Source organism: Takifugu flavidus, chromosome 1 (assembly GCF_003711565.1).
Source record: "Takifugu flavidus isolate HTHZ2018 chromosome 1, ASM371156v2, whole genome shotgun sequence".
NCBI lineage: Eukaryota > Metazoa > Chordata > Actinopteri > Tetraodontiformes > Tetraodontidae > Takifugu > Takifugu flavidus.
The window spans coordinates 9623032-9642416 of record NC_079520.1 but is presented as its reverse complement, the minus strand read 5'-3'; the positions used below and the strand labels follow the sequence as shown (position 1 = coordinate 9642416).

Here is a 19385-nt window from a genome sequence, read left to right as displayed (position 1 = left end):
CTGCATTGAATGACAGCATGGATACCCCATATAGAGAATTATTTTGGGTGATGTAGAATTGGCTTGCGCGTTTGAATCCCTCATGTTCGCGTCTTTGCTTTTTCTGCCTTCACACCGAGCCAAGGACGTAGCTTTAATAATGTTTCACTCTGCAGCCATTATTAAGATAGCAGCTACGGATGATGGTTCGCTAGACTTTCAGGCCTGAACATTTATTGTTCCACGATTTGTCTTTTGAGGATTTACAGGTGTAGCTATGACAGACAAGAAAATTGTTGAAAAAAGCTTGTTAGCAGCACACCCACGAGGCATGATGTGAGATGATGCTCTTAATTAAAGCTGCTCCCATTGTGTGCGCTCTCTTCTGTTTCCTCCAGCCTCAGATTGCTTTGAAACCTACACAAAGTTGACAATACTGGAAAGAGACAAAGAGCAGGTGTGTGTGTGTGTGTGTGTGTGTGTGTGTGTGTGTGTGTGTGTGTGTGTGTGTGTGTGTGTGTGTGTGTGTGTGTGTGTGTGTGTGCCATATTTTGATCCTCCCAGAGGGTGATGTGTGATGCCTTCCCGTCTGACCATCATAGCCACTGTGAGCAGAGAGCATCTGCACTCAGGTCCCTCAGAAGCTCACCACTGGGACAATGAAAAGCGTCCCACTGAGCCCCCCTCCAATTCCCAACTCAAAAACCCGCCATGAGCAAATACCTCACATTTCTTTCTCCGATCACATAAAGGATAGAAACTTTCATGAGCACCGTGTTCGCCAGGATCTTCGCTCGGTTGCTTTTGCCTGCAACCAGGAGGGGTTCTGGATTTATTACTCTTTCCGTTTGCGCTGTATATAAAATAGAGAGAAGGCTGATAAAATCAATAATGTGATAAAGACACCCATCAGGATTTATCAGATTCGTTCATGTTGGCAGTCATGGCAGGACTAGAGAGGACTTAAAGACAACAGACAGTTTGATTCCTCTGTCCTGCTGTGGCCCATAGGCACAGAATTATGTTTACTATATTTCCTGGAATTAACATAATACACTTGAATTAATTTATCATTTAATGTCCTTGACCATAATCCCAGTTCTGCCACTGTGTCCCTGGAACTTCCACCTCCTTATTTGTGATTTTTTTTCCCCCACAACTCGCTTCAAGAGCTTCCTTTAGGACGACCTGATTAAACTCTGGAACACTTCACTTCTGATTAAGGAGTTCATAATGACTTCAATCAATGTAAATGTTTAAAAGGTATTTCTTTTGGACGACCTCTAATAATTTGTAGTGATCGACACTTTTTTAATCTATTTTTGTTGTTCAAGTATGTGACTGTGCAGATAAAGTAAAGCCTAACCGATATATTCTACTATACCTACTTTTAATAAAGACACAGTGAGCATCTCACACAATCTTATCCTAAATACATGTAATCACAGTTGTCTGCAAATATTGTCCAGGTAAAAAGCATGTCTTTCTCAGGGTGTACAGCAGATCCAGGACCTGTTCCCTCCACCTGTGGGTGTTCCACTGATTGATGCAGGTAGTGGATTCCTCTGTCTGTCAGTTGCATCTGAAAGGTGCACTTAAACCGGAGGCGAGGTCCCGCCTTCCAGAGGCTTAACGGACTAAGCACCGCTGATAAAGCCGACCTGGATGAATGTGTAACCCTAATGTCAGACAGCGGCCCGGCTCATTGTCTCAGGTAGCTGCCTCTGTACTTGAGAAAGTCCCATTGTTTTTACCCTCCTGAGCCGTTTAAGCAGATCAAAGCTCTAACAAAGCCCAGAGAAGCCCCGGGCACGCAGAAACACAAGAATTATTCCCCCCTCAGGATTCCCACACAAAAAGACAAATAGGCTATTCCCAAAGGGTACCCCCCACCCCTGTGGGACATCTCCTTTCAGAGTCCGCCTGTTGTGGAAGCTCCATTTGTTGTTGTAATTTCACGCTATGTATTGAGCTTTAAATTATACATATAACAACGTGCATTAAATGGAAGCTTAGAACAGTAAAGGTGATAAATACGATATTCCTCGAGATTTAGGGTCAACCGATACCTTAAAGGTATTTTCTTTCCTTGAGGAGAAGCAGCCAGGAAAAGCACAAACACGGCTTGGTCCTCCTCTGCTTTGTTTGAACCTTCAAGCTGGTGAATGATTAGCAGAAATAATGTCCCTGTCACCCTTAATCACATTAAAACGTGGTTAACATTTAATTTTTCCCCACTTGATATGCAAGAATTTCCACTTGATTTGCAGCAGAGGCCATTGGAATTCCATTAAAAAAAAGAATAAAAATTTCAGGCATCATTTGTTCAGAGAGGGATATCGAGAGCAGAAAGTGCTGAATCCTTTTATTAACGAAGCAGTGAGAGATGGCACTCAGCGCTCGGACATAATGGGAGATTGACAGGACACACACACGGTAGTTTTTCAGCCTGTGAGTGTAGATTCGACTTGTGGGAGCATATGTACCACTTCTCATAAATAAGAAATGCATTGAAAATTTTCTCTTTCGTATAAACACGAAAGAAATTCAGAGAATAGGCCTGAGTGGATGTTCACCCTATAGAAGCTTCCCTTCCCTTATCTATCAAATTGTTATAATACCTAAAATTTGACCAAAATAATTGGAATGGCCGTAAATACAGGGTGGCTCGTCTAGACTGCGGCAAATTGACAGAATTGGTTTTGGGAGCCATGTTGACGGAGCATCAAAGCTCTTAATTGACAGTGCTTTGTTTCTGGAGATGAGGGAAGGGGGTGTCTCGTGTTCACGCAGCAAGGTGTTTGTCTGGTCCCGTGTCACTCAGTGCAAGGACCCAGAGACCCCCGGCGCTCATTTGCAGCTCACGTTCTCCGTCTCAGATTCATATTATTAAAATCATCCCTCAGCCTTCTAGCAAGAGCCTCTTTGTTACTCGGCTGGCTTGGCCCTGCTCTGTCAAGTCTTCACCAATTACAGTCTCAGGTACAATGGTCTATTCAGAGGATCACAGCCCTTGACTGGTGTGGAGAGAGTGATTTGTGAATCATTATTCAGCCGCCTGTAGAGTACGCAATACCTGAGGAATGCAAATAACGTGCCACCAAACAGACAGCTGTGCTGCTAAAAGTGAGAAACTACAACTGTTATTATCTCAGATTGGATTTCTCCTTTTTTTTAACCACCGTTGATGTGCCCGCCAGCTCTCTTGTTGGCTTCCTTTTCTTTTTTTGCTTTGACTCAATGTGTTGTTTTCCTGTCCTTTATCAGGAAGACGTCCTCGGCTGCCTCATCGCAGTGGCAGTCACACCTCAGTTTGGCATCCTGAGTGTGCACAGAAAGGGATGTATTAGGTTACGGCTCTTAATAGATGTGTGTCTGAACCGACAAACAGGCGTATGATGCATTTCAAATTTACCCTGCAGGGACATTCTATCATGTTTGGAAATGCATCCAATCCAAGCAAAACTCTTCTGCAGTCCTGCCCCCATTATATATTGCATATTGATAATCACTGGGTAGGAAGCAGCAGTGGTCCTGTAGGTGATAAAGAGGTGTCATTGTTATGGGAACAGATGTGGTATTGAGGTGTTCGGGTCCCTCCCAGTCTTTGATTCTTATGAGCTTTAAACAGGAAACTAGGATTACAGATAATGGCAGGGACCCCTTACAATCAATCCAGCCTGTGAGCTCTGTCAGGGCCACCGTGTGAAAATGGATTTACGCGATGCTGTTCTTTCAAATCTGCCCAATCCCAGCCTGAGAGCATGCAGGGCTAATCTCATAATTGTCCTAACCCCCTCGTATTGTTCTGACTGAGAGTTATCATTAAGTGTCGGGATATCTTTGTCCTGCAATGTCAGGTGCCCTGCTGAATGACCGAGACATTCATAAGGAACTTACCTTTTCTCCTTCCTCATGGTCAGCAGTGCAGCACATCAAACCAGGAACATCATGTGACCGTCACAGGAAGTAGTATTGGCAGCTGACATCTTTAAAACACACATATTAACATATTTTAATGTATAAAAGTGGTTTCATTTCAATAAAGATTATAAAATAATATACCAATAACATCAACTTTTCCTGCATTCAGCATGTATTTTCTCCTGAAATATACACATTTGTAGTATAAATTGTAGTACAGCTCACAAACTCTTGTGTTCTATTAAGTGTATAAACTTTTACGGACACAAAGAGCAACAGCCACCTACACAGCATCATCTCCAGCAAACGTGCTTCTTCAGCTGCCACCATGAGGTTTCACCTGATAAAAATAAATCCCTCAAGTACTTTTGTTTTATTTTCCCAGGTTGGTGAAAATCAAGGAGTGGGTGGACGGCCATGATCCTGGAGCTTTGGTCATCCCGTTCAGCGGAGGCCTGGAGAACAGCCTGCAGGACATGAGCGAAGAGGAGATGCAGAAGTACTGCGTGGAGCACAAGACGCAGAGGTTAATTAGTATTCAGTCTCCTCACACTTTATTATCAGCTGTGTCCTCCGTGCACTCCTTTAATTGCATGTGCTGATAGAATAATAAATGGCAGAGTAATTACCATTATAAAGCAAAGGATCCCTCTTCTTATTGAACAACTCAGTCAAAGGGTTTTCCTCTAAATTAAGTTTTTAACTGTCATCTGTCATCTGTAGGTATAATTATAACTTGGGCATTTTGGGTTTATTGTTCTCATGTGAGAGCCTCTATGGAGAGAAAAATTGTGACAGAAGCTTTTTTTTCCAGGCTCTGCAGAGAGAAGCATCGGGGCGAATTCTGAAAAATGCTAAATGATTCGTCAGGCTTTGTAATTAATCAAAGAAACCATTGGAGAGTTGAATGTCTTATGTGAAGAGAAGTGACCCATCTTATTCACTTAATGAGTTGGGATGAATGGGGCCCTGCTGCAGAAGTGAACTCATGGCCATCAGCGGTAATAAATAATCCAAAATAGTTCGGACCTCCCCGTTCAAACCCATATTTTTCTCCACCAGTGCCCTGAGCAGGATCATCAAGGCTGGCTATGCGGCTCTGCAGCTGGAGTACTTTTTTACTGCCGGACCTGATGAGGTCAGAGCGTGGACCATTCGGGTAAGTACAAGCTCCCTGCAGCGCACACGCACAAGTGTGTGTACCAGACGCGCACACATGAACATGCACACAGTGTCCTGTTCCACCCTGCTGACACCCTCGCTGATATCACATGCTCTCAACTTTGTCATGGCTATGCTTTAGCCAGTCATTACAGGCCAGGGATAACTTCAATTACTGGTGAGCTGCTGAACAGTGAAAGTGGGGGCCACATTGATTGAGGAGGGCAACAATTGATTTTGCCCATTACGTCCATGAGAATGTTTCCATCCTGTGCAGATCTGCGTGCCCTCCTCCTGCCACTGGAGATAAGGAGCTGTTGCATTGTGCCTGCCTAATCTGTGTGACGGAGGTTGTCTGTGCCAAAATTGATGTCGCTTTTCATTTGACTGTTTGTGGGCCTTGCTGGGAGCTCCTCCTCCCAGTGTGTCTCAGTTTACTGAGCCCGGGCCGCCAAGAGCTTTGTTCAGCAGGATCGCAGGGTTTACATCAATACAGATGTTGGCTGTGCGAGTCCTTATTGTGTCGACTTTCTTGTTCCGTTTTCTTGAACAAATTGAAAGATTGAGTGTAGATACAATAAAGATGGTTAGCAATTTGATGATTGCTTCTAAATATTTACCTTTATGAAAACTAAAGGCACGCTTATTCAATTATATTTAATCACAAATTTAGATTTCTGAATACGTTTTAAATGGTGCCCAAAATTAAATGTGCAAGTTTAATTGTGCATTTTTCATAGCTTCATAGCTTTTAGTTATTATATTTGTCATTATTAAAGCCAATGTTTGTGTCATAGTTTATCATTTCCCCTTTAAAGAAAAGAAAAATCACTCAAATGTTGTTTGTTTTTCTGTTATTTAAAATTCTGTCCTTTGACATATGAATAAATCACCACGCTCAGATTTCCAAATATAACAATATTACAATTGTTACTTCAATAACCTGTGATTAAAAAACATTCAATCTAAAAATCAAAAGTTCAATTATTAAAGTATTAACACATGGCAGAATTTAGTATATTAAAGTAATCAAAATTCAGATTTTCAAAAGATGCACTATTATTTTATAATGGGAATTTTTAAGAATATGTGTCATATACGATATACAAGTCAGTATAATTTTAATTAAAAGAAATGTAATTATTAAGTGCTGCTGTGTAATTATTAAAAATCTCCCTTGAAGAAACATGATGCCTTTAATATAAATTCATTTCCTCTAAGTAAAATGTAAAACCTATATAGAAAATATTACTGCTGAGATGATTAAGACACGGTTGACTGAGATATCCTAAAATCCATAAACGCAACAACCAAAAATAACAATAATAACTAACTCCACTGAGGTCCGGACAGCAACCGCATCCCTGATGGTTTTACAGACGAGCCAGAGGGTCAGATGAGCTCAGCCTTCCTGTTAAGATATTTATTTCTTTTAAACACAGGGCACGTTACATTTTAGTCCGATGACATCAGTGGGTTGATTTCCTTACGAAAAACTCCTGACACACTTTCAAGGCATCCTCAAAAAAAACATGCTGGTTCTGCTCTGCATGACTGATTGCAGCCAGTCTCGATTGTGTGCGAGGGGCATTTAGTCAGGTCAGCATCAGCGAGTCACGATATGACACCAATACGTCTTGCATTGTAAAAACTACCCTCGGTAATGTTCCTAAACCCTTTAACATGCTTTATTAGGCAGCCTTGAGGTGACCATTATCTATCAGCCTGCTTTGCCTCACTCTGAACTAGGACAATGTGGATCTCTCGTAAGGTAAAAAAACAAAAAAAAAACCTTCCTTAATCTATTTTTCTCCAGATAGACAAACCTTGATGCTGATTAATGGTTGTTAAACTCACAAGCACTCTGTCAATGAGACTGCAAAGAGATGGTAATGTATTAGAGTCATTAAATACGCATCATTCTTTTGGCATGAAATATGTTGACCTCAACCTGATTATATACATAATTAAAAGTGCTCAACAGTTCCTGAGCACGGAGCTGCGGAGGAGAGAGCAGCTAGACAGCCGCTCGTAATGATGCACGGCAGCCACGTCACTTATGTGGGTCGTTTGTCATTCTCGCCCAGCATTATTTCCGCGCATATAAATTGCGTGTTTTATTTGGCTTGTAGTTTTAAAGATGGGGCAACTCATAAACAGTTTTCAAAAATGCGTTCATTCTTAATTTGGAATCTAAAAATAATAACGGTTTCAAATTATTTCCATCAATCTCAAAACGGGTTCACCCCCAGTGAGGTACCATTGTGAGAAATCCGCAGCCACAATAATACGGCTGATGCCGTGTGGCCGGCATTGCTTCCACCCTGGATCTGTTGGCTGTCACGAGCAGAAGGTTGAGCAGCAACCCACAATGAGGCAAGATTGCTCGGACAGAAATCAATAGAGCCGCGGAATGGGAGTCAGAAGACATTGATAGCGCCGCTGGGTCCTTATCGGTGACCAGGCTGCCCTGGCGGGGCACAGCCGAGTGGAAAGCTATCCAGAAATCAGGAGAGAGGCATGAATACCCCCGACTGAAAACACCCTTGAACGATGCTCACAACACTATCGCCCTCATCAAACACCTTGTCGCCTGCATGCTGTAATCCATCTTCGCCAAAACAATTCATTTGTCCTCTCTTTTTCCTCCCTGTGACAGAAAGGAACTAAGGCTCCACAGGCTGCCGGGAAGATCCACACAGACTTTGAGAAGGGCTTCATTATGGCGGAAGTAATGAAATTCCAGGATTTTAAAGAGGAAGGCAGCGAGAGTGCTGTCAAGGTGAGCAGTCAGGGTGCTCGAGGATGAGGGGAAGTCTCCTGTGATCAGTGGAGCTGACAGTCACGGCGCAGCTCCGGCTGTAAGCCGTTCCTCACCTTTACTCAGGGGAAGAAATTACTGCCCAGACTGCAACACCACTCCTGACAAAGCCAGCTGATTCCGGCTCTAAACACTGCCATTCTGCTCCAGCTGTGCATATCTTTATCACGATGTGTCTTAACTGGCTGCTGGTGGCTCCTGCTCGCAGCGCTCAGAGGTGGCACTCCTCCACCTCGCCAGGCACTCATCTGATCTGTAGAGTGCACCGTTGGCCTGCGGCTCCGTTTCCAAATCCCTCAGCCTCTGTGGGCCGGTGACAGTGATACGGGGTGGCGAGTTAAATACAGTGTGAAATTCCTTAAATAAGGACAGAGGCAATTTTTAACACATACTGTAGATGTGTTTGTTTCAACCTTCTACATGTGCCATTGCTGCGGAGCTTCCTGGTGCTTCTTCATTCCCACCACAGCTGTTTTTGTCTACGATGAAACCGCAGTCCGATTTGCTCACTGCAGTTATTGACTGAATCATCAGCGAATCCGCACCGCAGCCACCACGATCATCTTTATAATTTCAGCACTAAATCATTTCTAAATTTCTCTGAGCCGCTTTGATTAAAACAGAAGTCATTTTAACCTTGTCACATGTGACACTGGTGAGCTGCAGCTGCAAACCATGCTGCCACAATCTAACTAGCACTAACAGCAACTCTACGGGCCCACTTAAAGTCTCAGCTAATTTAATTACGGTGCCGCGCGAGGCCTCATGTGGAAAGGAAACACTGTGAAAAAAAAATGTTAATCTCTTTGCTTTTCAAGCCATTTTACATACAAGTATTTAAAGCAGGGGGAGAGCATCGCCTACACCCTTCCTAAGCTGCAAACAGAGTGTGAAATGTATGGCTCTCTGGGGACTTGGAGCATTGTTATCTGAGGTGGAGATCTGAGTGTCAGGTCCTTGCTGCATGCTGTCTTTGACTAATCCCTCTCCCTATAAGAACATGGAGCATTTCTGAGCGTGGCATTAAGATTCGTGCTATTTAATGCCAGTTGTGGGAATAGGCTGCGTGTCTGAATGGGGCCAGAGTATGGGGATATCACATTATTAGTAATCATATCTGCTTAAGCCAAGCTTGCTGCTCCAGATGGCTGCTTTCAAGTGCAAATGAACCAGTTAGACGTGTCTGGTTTAATACATACTCAGGAATCACAAATAGCCATTGATTTTTTTTCCCTGTCTGTCTCTCCATCCAGTGTTTCTGGTGGTATTGAGCCTGGATTAAATGGTCTCCTGAGCCTTTAAGGGGACATTGATTCTTCTAATTAATTGTGCGCCGTGCAGAACCAGAATGCATAAACCTGTCCGTATTAGCACTTCAAGTCAATTATTTTTGCGTTTGCTGGGAAGGAGAACAAACACTTACTGTACACAAAAGACCTGTTAGAAGTTATTTAGTTTCCTTGAGAAGTTTGGTCGAGCTGTAATCAAAGACTTGTTAACAGTTTGTGTTTGTGCTCATGTGGCTGGAACAGGCAAAAGAGAGGATTTTTCCCTCAGTGGGAATTCAGGCAGCCCACTCAAGAAATGGAGCATGTGGTCGTGTGTGTTTGTGTGTGTGTGTGTGTGTCTGTTCTTGCATATAGTTTGCATATTTTATTATTATTTTTATTATTATTACAGTTGTTCTGCTCGTGTGTGTTTCTGTGTTACAGGCAGCAGGCAAATACAGGCAGCAGGGGAGGAACTACGTGGTTGAAGACGGAGACATCATTTTCTTCAAATTTAACACACCGAACGCACCAAAGAAAAAGTGACACACGGCAAATCTCTTTGTTTACATATTCGATTGTGTCGACACTGGGGGCCACACTCTGACGCTCTGCTGAGGGTCCCACAGTCCAACCCCCCCCTCCCCGCGCCAAAGCATGGGTTCGGTAAACTCTGACAGCTTTGCTATTTAAGATCAGGATCAGCCCCCCACTCCAAATTGTAGCAGCATTTGAAGGAACATATTACTCTCCAGATACTTCATTAATCTCCATCACGGGTGCCAGTGCTGACACAGCTGACAGCAGGGACAATGCCACCTGCTCCTCTCCCCCTCCAGCAGATAATGCATGTTTTACAGTAGCCCAGATGTCTACACTCAATAAAACATTTGACAAAACCAGTCTCTGTGTGTTTTGGGATGTCTGTATTGAGTGGAAAGCTGCATGGTGGTGGTGATAGCGGTCCTGCCGACCACTGATTAGAGAATTAAAAGACACAGCTGACACTGGCTGAAACAGAGAGGGGACATTTCTCATTCAATCTGTTAAGTGATGCTGATTTGAGAAGGGCACCAGCAGGATGCAGGTGGATGGCATCCAGAAAGTAACAGTCAAGTTAAAGGATTATTTGGAAACTGCTTCAGTTCTCTTAACATTCTGTAATTCTATGTCATTCATAAACTGATAAATTCTGTGCTGAATTATTCTCCAATCAAATAAAGATTCTACGTTTGCTATATTTAAACTTTGTGTTTCTCTGACCAGTCATAGCACACAAATTCCTACTATCTAGAGTAAAAATATATATACAGCATTCAAACCAAAAGTCCACATTTTATGATATTCTCTATAGTTTAAAAATAGGTTGAAACAATTGACAAGCAGAAGCAGAAATGTGCTTTCTGTCTGAAGTATAGTGTTTTTTCTCACTCCTCTACTTTGAGTGTAAGTGTTTGTGAGGCGTTTATGCTGATAGAATTGTATGGCTGCAGCGGCGGTGCTCCAAAGTAAGATTGCATTCTCCATGGGAGTCCGAACAAAGAGCCGTAGATCAACTGTGCTCTCTGAATGGCTTGTAACCATTAAGACTGCAGAGAGCAAAATGGCCTTTTGATGGGAACAAAAAGATTGAATAAAAATGGTCAAAAATGCTTTTATATGGAGACAGTATTGCATATCCAAGTTTTGGGTAAGTTGTTTTATAGAGCCGAGCTGATGGGAGCAGCACAAAACACAGTGTTTGTCAGGGAAATCTGGTGGATTACAGCCTTTAAGACTGAAGACCCGTAATAAAATATAGGATTGAGTTTATTGTGGTTAGACAGAAAGATGGCAGCAAGTGTGAAATGCTTCTCTTGATGAGTTCAGCTGCTGGCTTTAATCACTCACAACCATCCTGTTGCTAAGGGAGACGCTGCTACCAAGAGTTGGTTTTCACTTCACTCTTTTATTGAGTGAAATCTTGGAGATCCTCTGGCAAGTGTGACAGAGTTAAATCTTTTCTGCGTTTTCTCCCAGAGTGATGGTTTTGGTGAGCCAAAACCCCTCACAGAGGATCGTTTATCTCCAGATGCCTTGAACTTGAAGATTGACGAGTTTTTGAGAATCGACGAGGCGGTTTGTAGTTTTTTTTCTTTTCAGGAAAGTGACAATCAGTCAGTTCAGATCCGATATGAAAAACAGTTTGAACAAACCCTGTTGCTTTGTCAGAACATTCTCCGTGGGCTGTTTGATACAAACAATGTTTGTTTGTTTGTTTGCTAAAATCTAAGCTCATGTTAGTGGTATTTCTGGCCTGAGACCATTGAATTAGATACATAATGGTGGCAAAGCTTAGTTATTAAAGCAGATAGATAGATAGATAGATAGATAGATAGATAGATAGATAGATAGATAGATAGATAGATAGATAGATAGATAGATAGATAGATAGATAGATAGATAGATAGATAGATAGATAGATAGATAGATAGATAAGTGCAGATGTAGTGTGACGTGCATCTTTATTAAACTCTCATGCGGTAATTTCATTTGTGCTGTTTTGGACCTCTTCTCTTTCCTTTTACCAAGGAAATATTGGTAGAATTTGTTGATATGTTTCCAAGGACTTCTGGAGTAAGTCAGATTTAACTGCAAGGTTTTTCTGAAGCTGTTTCCATTGGACTGTGTTTACCTGACACTTGGATTGACAGCAAAGTGATTGGAAATATCCACCATTCACCACAGTGAGCTCCTGAGTGCACGGAAAGTGCTTTTGTAGTCTGGCTGTAATGGGCCAAGTTTGAATTGAAGGTTGAGAGAAATCGCCTCACTGCAGTCGCGCGCTGTGAGGAACTGACACACCACAAATAATTCTCTGAAGTGGGCTCCAGATAGCATCACAGGCACAGAACAGGTACAATAGCATGCAGACTCTCATTTCAATGCACTCTTTCACAATGTTACTGTGCACAATCAGATGGAGGGAGGAAATCCAGCCAAATACACGCTCAGATGGTGTCTTGAACGTGTCTCACCCGTGCCTTACTGCACCATTAAATATACCTTTTTTAAAAAGTGGGCTCAAGTGATGTGAATTCACAGAAAGGTAAAGTGCTGCTGTTTGCAAATCTAACAATGTAAAGTGGAATTATATATATATATATATAATGAAATATGAATTCATGGACGCATATCAGAATAGGAAACAAAAACAGCTAGTTGTTTGACATCTAAAATTCAGAATTTTGTGACGTGCATTCTGGTTGAACCTCAACTGCTGCAGCATAGAATAGAATAGATAGAATTTATTAAAATGAACACCATGACCATTTGTTTTTACTTTATTTGACAATTATAACTTTGTTTTAATGACTATTGTAATAGTTTTTTTGGATTGAACATAAATCAGGATGTTTTAAACACATATTAATCATATTTTTTTCAGTTAGTCTCTGTGAAGGGGGACAATACTGATAGATTACAGCTTTTTCCTATTAACACTGCATCAATCACTATTATTGCTATTGAACAGCGTTCGGTCAGTTACAGCAAATGAATGTAATGTCTGGTAAGATAATTACAGTTCTGTATATGTGTCTTTACATGTCCTACACTTTCTAGTACGGTAATGTATAATTTTTTATTTTAATTTTATGTACATAAATAAATCTCTAGTCCGCGTTGCGTCACCAACCATTACTGTGATAGTGAATGAATAATAAACAGGAAGAGGCTCCCACAGAGGATGATTGACAGGCTGAGTGACAAATGACGGCGCGTCGTCTACATTCAGCGACCAATCAGATTTGGGAAGGACGGCGGGATTTCCTGCGTGTGACGCAAACACTCCCAGTCAACACTGGAGGCCCCACCCTTTGTGTTAACTAGCGCCCGTCAATCAAAATATAAAATAATTTTGACAAGTTAGCATCCCATGTTCGCGTATACCGTCTATTTTATGTGCTGATCATGTCGACTGAGGTGTGACCATCTGGACTCCCCGTTTTGAAATGGCTGGTAGGTACTCCCTTTACCCCACGTAAGCTAACGAGCTATTACATCCCTCGGCTAAATTAGCTCGCTAGCAGGCTAACAGTGATGTTTGTTGCTGATATTGCTAATCATCGAAGGCTAGGTTTCATTAGCGGCTAGCGCTCTGCTTCTTAGCTAAGCCGAGGTTAGTTTAGGTTAGCATATTTAGGAGGTATGAGTAGACAGCTCTTCTGTAGATTTAGCGATGCTTAATTTATGGACTTAACTATAGTTTGAAATACTTTTGTGATAATATTCATGGCTGTTCTGCTATATCAATGTCACAGATGTTGGTCACCTATGCAAATTCCAGGTTTGGTTAGCCAGCATTAGCTTGGTTTGCCTCCACTCTTAGCTATGATTTGTTGTATTATCCCATTCAGCCTCAGAACAGCCTATGAAACCAGATGATATGGCTGCTTTGGACGGTCAAAGTGGATTCCTGCAGCAAGAGGATACGGGAAATCAGGTATGCTTTGCACCTCCTTAGACTGTCTAAGTTGATACTGCAGCAGTTGATGCTCACTGAAGTTCATGTGATTCCAGCTTGATAGTTGCACCCTGAATATAAACTGGACATACTCACTCAAATTCCCTCGTCTTTACACGTTATTATCCACTATCTATTCTATGTATTAGAAGTCTCTATAATCCTACCCAACATATTAATTGGGTACTTATCCAAGGTGCCCCTGGGGCTCAACCAATTACATTAAAGTCCTCAACCCCCCCTAATGTCAAAATACACTTATTCTGGAACAAGAGTGAAAAGAAAGACAAAGAGCCTTACGTGACTCAAGGTAACGACCACCCAGCGTGTTTCTCTTGCAAACATGCCTGTTTTGGGTCGTATTACTGTTGTTGCACTAGTGTTGGGTCACTGTCATGCACAGTAGTGCTGCTCTGCTGGATCTCGTATTCCTTTAGAAGCAGCAGATTACAGCAGACCATCGTCAACATATTGCAATATGTTTTATTCTGTAAATTTATGCATAAGTTTGCACCTGTTTTAGTTTCTCCTCACATGATTACTGGTTTTTTTACACCTCCGCTGAGAGCAAATGTTCTTACAATGGTGATTTAATTTGAACCGATCAGAGTTAATTATTGGGAGGATATCTTTTTAGAGACACAACCAGCAGGACATTATTTTTTACTGTTAATCATTTACTTCTGCAGGCATCCGATCCATCCACGCAGCTTACTGGGACTGACAGGTGGGAAGTGCTGACACCCACTTCAGAAAAGGATGAATCTGGAATGATACAAATCCAAAGTCAAGGGATATTTACATCAAACGGACAGTATGTTCTTCCTCTTCAGAACTTACAGAGTCAGTCGGTCTTTGTGACCTCGGGAACAGACACCTCCTCTGCCACTTCAGTGCCTAACATCCAGTACCAAGTAATTCCTCAGATTCAGACTGCGGACGGACAGCTGAGTTTCTCCACTTCCAACATGGAAGGAGCAGGTCTGGCTCAGGATGCGACGGGGCAAATCCACATTTTGCCCGATGGGAGCCAGACTCTTAATGTGTCATCAGCTGCAAACATCCTTAACAACCAGAACCTCATATCACAGACTGGTAATGTCCAGCAGATCCAGGGGGTTTCTATCGGCAGCTCCACCTTCAACAACCAAGGTCAGGTTGTTACTAATGTGCCTGTGGGTTTGCCCGGGAACATTACATTTGTTCCCATTAACAGTGTGGACTTGGACTCGCTGGGCCTGTCTGGTGCTCAGACTATAGCAACAGGGGTTACGGCCGATGGCCAGCTAATTATGGCAAACCAACCTGTGGATGGCTCCCAGAACCTAGTAAAGACGGATAATCACCTCTCACAGACACTTCCAGTGAATGCAAATGCAAATCGTGAGATATATGTGCCAACGTCTTCCTCTCAGTCTCAGCTCCACATTCCAGTGAGTGAATCAGCTCTGCTGACACAGGATACTTCCCTGTCGTCAGTGACTACAGCGCAAACCAACTCCAGTTCCGGTCTCCAGGACGGTTTCATTCAAGAGAACCAGGACCAAAACATCCAGGTGTCCTCCGCTCAGCCCATAATCCAGCTGCAGCAGGTGCCCATCCAGACCACCAACGGTCAGGTGATCCAGTCAGTGACCCCCGGTGGGCAGGGGCTGCAAAACGTCCAGCTGATCAACCCAGGAACGTTCATCATTCAGGCTCAGACAGTCACGCCGTCAGGGCAGATACAGTGGCAGACGTTTCAGGTGCAGGGGGTACAGAATCTGCAGAACCTGCAGCTGCCCACAACGCCACACCAGCAGATTACCCTCGCTCCAGTCCAGACCCTGTCCCTGGGATCCACTCCAGTCAGCATCGGGACAGGACAGATCCCCAACCTTCAGACAGTAACGGTCAACTCGGTGGCCCTGAATGAAGGAGAAGCAGACACCCTTGGGGGTAAAGCAGCGCTTTCATTTCTATAAAGATGTATCCACAGATTGACCCGTAACGACGTGTTTCTTCCTCCAGACATTCAGATAAAGGAAGAGCCCGACTGGCAGCTGAGTACGGATTCCACCCTCAACACAAGCGATTTGTCTCACCTTCGCGGCAGATTGGTAGACGAAGATGACCAGATCGGTCAGGAGGGGAAGAGGCTGCGAAGGGTGGCTTGTACCTGCCCCAACTGTAAAGAGTCGGGTGGAAGGTGAGTAAGTACTGGTGGCGCGTTTACTTCCCTCATCTGCAGAGGAAATGAAAAGCAGGACACTCACATTCCTCACTCGTTTGTCACAGAGGATCCAGCACAGGGAAGAAGAAGCAGCACATTTGCCACATTGCTGGCTGTGGGAAAGTGTACGGAAAGACTTCCCACCTGCGCGCACACCTGCGCTGGCATTCAGGGGAAAGGCCTTTTGTGTGCAGCTGGATGTTGTGTGGCAAGAGGTTCACACGCAGCGATGAGCTACAAAGACACCGGAGAACACACACAGGTACCGTTCTCTGCTGGAAACAGCTGGAGACCAAGTGACTCGCCGTGTAAATAATCACCAACAGTTCTGGAATTGGAGTTGTTAAAATGCCAAATAAGGAATTGGTTTGACATCTAGGAGTGTGGTTAAATCTGTTTTTAGTTCTTATCTATCAAAACAACATTGAGATTCTGATTAAATAGATGTGACATCAATTTTGAAATATAAGAAGGCAGTTACATCAACCCAAAGAACCTTTTTCTGAGTGTAAACTCGTGTTATTAGTAGGAACAGCTGCTGTCAGGCTGCAGCATCGACTCTTTTGATTGGCAGGTTTCTGTTTTGGTCCATTTTCCATGAATGATGTCACCTTACATGAGATTGTTAAAGCCTTTCAGAAAGTCTTAGTATGATATTCAGCGCTAAACTTTTGCATGAATTGGTGCACAAACGCAGTAAAACTGTTTTTTCTGTGTTTCTTTAGTGATCATTTAGTAAATTTCTTTCTTTTTTGGACATATCACTAAAGCTTTCCTTCTCCCTGGTTAATATTAACTCATTATAATTCGGCAGCATTGTGACCTGACTTATTGGGCTGGCAAGTATTTATTTCGTAGGTGACTTGTTTTTTGTTTTCCAGCCAAAAAAGAAGCATTTTCAAATCACTGTACTTCATCAAAGCGTTTGAGTCTCTTCAGCATGGTCTCTGTTGTCTGTGACAGGAGAGAAGAAGTTCGTCTGCCCCGAATGTTCCAAGCGTTTCATGCGGAGCGACCACCTGGCGAAGCACATTAAAACTCACCAGAACAAAAAAGGCATGAACTCGGGCGGCTCCGTGGTGGCCTCCATGGAATCCACGGGGTCCTCGGACAGTATCATCGCCACGGCGGGCGGGACCACCCTCATCCTCACCAACATCCAGCAGGGTTCCAGCAACGCCCAGGACATCCTGGCCAACGCAGAGATCCCGCTGCAGCTCGTCACCACGGTAGCGGCCAGCGAAGTCATGGAGTGATGTCGTGAACTTCTGCCACCTCCATCATACTGTATACTCCTTACCTGTATTTTTATTCTTTTGAAGAAAAGCTGAAATGAAATATACATATATATATTTTAACATAAATAGTTGATCCGCGTCCTTCCTCAGTTTATACTGAGGAAGATCCAAGTAACGAATAAGATAAAGACATTGCAGTAAACACACAAGGAAATGCCTTATTTTGTACAATATTACATAGATTTAAATTTGGACGCCATTTTCTTTTAATATGTATTTTAATGTGTTTTCAGCAAAACTTTGATTACTTGAGCAATTTTAATTGGGGTTTGTTTTTTAATGTTGAAACTACACACTAGAGCTAAATTGATCGGTCTCACTGCATACGTCCATTCGTCTTTGATTTTTTATGTTATACATACAGTTTTATCACCCCCCCACCACACACACACACACACACACACACACACACACACACACCTTTTCGGCTTACAGCTGGTAAAGCCCCCTGTGTTAAATTAAAAAAGAAAAGTGTTTTGCAGGTAAAATCAAAACAATCAAAATTTGTATTTTAAACCTTCGTGAACATTTACTCTTTCTGATGCATATTAATTGCTTATTAAATATTTTGACTGAACAGCTATTTATATCGGGCTTTACATGATAACTGTGTTTATATGAGTCCAAAATATTTCAATGATGTAATGTCAGAGTGTTTTTATAAAATCTTTTTAGGAGGACTTTAACTCAAAGTACCATACTCTTCCTTCTTTCTTTCTTTTTTTTTTTTTAAAGGAAAATTGCCAAATTTGACTACAAACTCAGGGTGACTTGTGACTGTGTGCTATTATTAAAATCACCCCTGTAACTTCATGGGACATGAGGAGCATCATGAAATCTTGATGGACCAAAAGCTGGATTTGACTTTAGCTGTCTCCATCTTACCCGTGCTCGTGGAACCTCACCATGATTTAGCTTCAATGCAATACTTATGACCTCCTTTATTTCATGGGTAACAGCTCATTAAGTATTTTACCTCCTTCTGTTCCGTCACAGCAATCGTGTTACTAAAAGTGGTACTGTTTCTCTTTATTATTGTCTTGTTTAATCCTTTTTTATACTGTTTTGTGTACCTTTAAGAGGCCGTCTTTCCCTGTCACTCACATTATCCGCAGCGTTCCTGTCTCCATTCTTACGCTTTAACATCTGCCATTTCCTTCCTCGTTTGATTTTTTTTATTTTACCTCTGAACTCCGGCTGTTCACATCCAGTAAATTATGGTGTCATGTTTGATTATATGTTGCCCTTTGACTCAAATAACACGATTCTGTTGAAACACTCGAATAGCATTTTTATGTTATGTACTAAACACTGAGGGTTTATTCTTGTGTATAAATATGTGGATAAAACATCAATATAACCCGGTTCTTCCTTGCAGTTTGGGTTTACTGTTTTTATATATTATTGTTGTGCAGTTTCGAGTTGACGAGGGAAAGGAAACGTGACCGTCGTGGTTTGGAGTCCAGTAGATGTCACTACAGCCAAGGGAGCGGGACAGGAGCTATATTTGACCCTTGACCTCACTCATATGAAGCTGCCAGGATGAAGGCAGAAGCCACGGAGGCCAACTAGAGGTGCAGACCCTTAATTAACCACGAGTTATTGTCAGAGCGAAATGTCAGGAGCGTCCTCGGCTGCTCCAGAACCGTCTCATGACTTGACACAAACCTCGTGATGACGAACGGCTCCTGGCTTTATGGTGGGCATTCATAGGGTAGTTAATCAGGAGAGGGTTATAAATGATCTGTCTTGTTTGTAAGTGGAAATCATCTGAACACAGTCACTCATGAAACGACGATATTAATATTTTAATTCCGTATTAGCGGCCCATCCTGCTCAGCCTGTCCCTTGATGCAGTACACGGGGCATTTTTCTAATTAGGCACTGTTGCTATTTTATTGCTGTTACCGGTGCCATTTTCTTCAAAGTGAGCTAAATGTTTTACGCTGCATCCTACCGGTGATCCCTGCCGTCGTAATAAACATCAGTGAGAAGCCTTATGGGGTAAATCAGCCCAAGAAGCTTTTGAAATGATTTGATGAAAACGAGACGGAATATGTGGTCTATAACGCTAAAAGGGCCTCGTACCTTCTCTCACTGTGTTCATTTGCATAATTTAATGAATCCATTTCATTGTAATGCAGTACCAAGTGCACCAGGAACGCAGAATGACAGTTTAAGTTAATGAAATGTGTTAACGGTATCATCATTTACTTGT

General features: G+C 42.5%; 2 protein-coding genes across 2 annotated transcripts in view; both read left to right on the top strand.

Annotated features, from left to right (window-relative positions):
* LOC130523164 (obg-like ATPase 1) overlaps window positions 1-10399 on the top strand; it is a 29539-nt gene extending 19140 nt beyond the window's left edge. Inside the window, exons 8-11 of the mRNA XM_057028188.1 lie at window positions 4289-4429; window positions 4966-5062; window positions 7724-7846; window positions 9598-10399. Coding sequence (XP_056884168.1) covers window positions 4289-4429; window positions 4966-5062; window positions 7724-7846; window positions 9598-9699 — 463 coding nt within the window. The 3' untranslated portion in view covers window positions 9700-10399. The remainder of the gene's footprint in view (window positions 1-4288; window positions 4430-4965; window positions 5063-7723; window positions 7847-9597) is intronic.
* Window positions 10400-12955: 2556 nt separating this feature from the next.
* Window positions 12956-18544, top strand: sp3a (sp3a transcription factor). The gene is made up of 6 exons (XM_057040607.1): window positions 12956-13152; window positions 13551-13636; window positions 14347-15595; window positions 15668-15845; window positions 15935-16131; window positions 16833-18544. Exons 1-6 carry the CDS (start codon window positions 13146-13148, stop codon window positions 17123-17125), a joined length of 2010 nt encoding a protein of 669 aa, XP_056896587.1. The 5' UTR covers window positions 12956-13145; the 3' UTR covers window positions 17126-18544.
* The last annotated feature ends 841 nt before the right edge of the window (window positions 18545-19385 follow it).

Excerpts from the sequence above, each read along its gene's own strand:
- sp3a (XM_057040607.1), top strand. Across the intron at positions 15,596-15,667 it reads AGAAGCAGACACCCTTGGGG|ACATTCAGATAAAGGAAGAG; the intron begins GTAAAGCAGCGC and ends TTCTTCCTCCAG. Across the intron at positions 16,132-16,832 it reads ACACCGGAGAACACACACAG|GAGAGAAGAAGTTCGTCTGC; the intron begins GTACCGTTCTCT and ends TGTCTGTGACAG.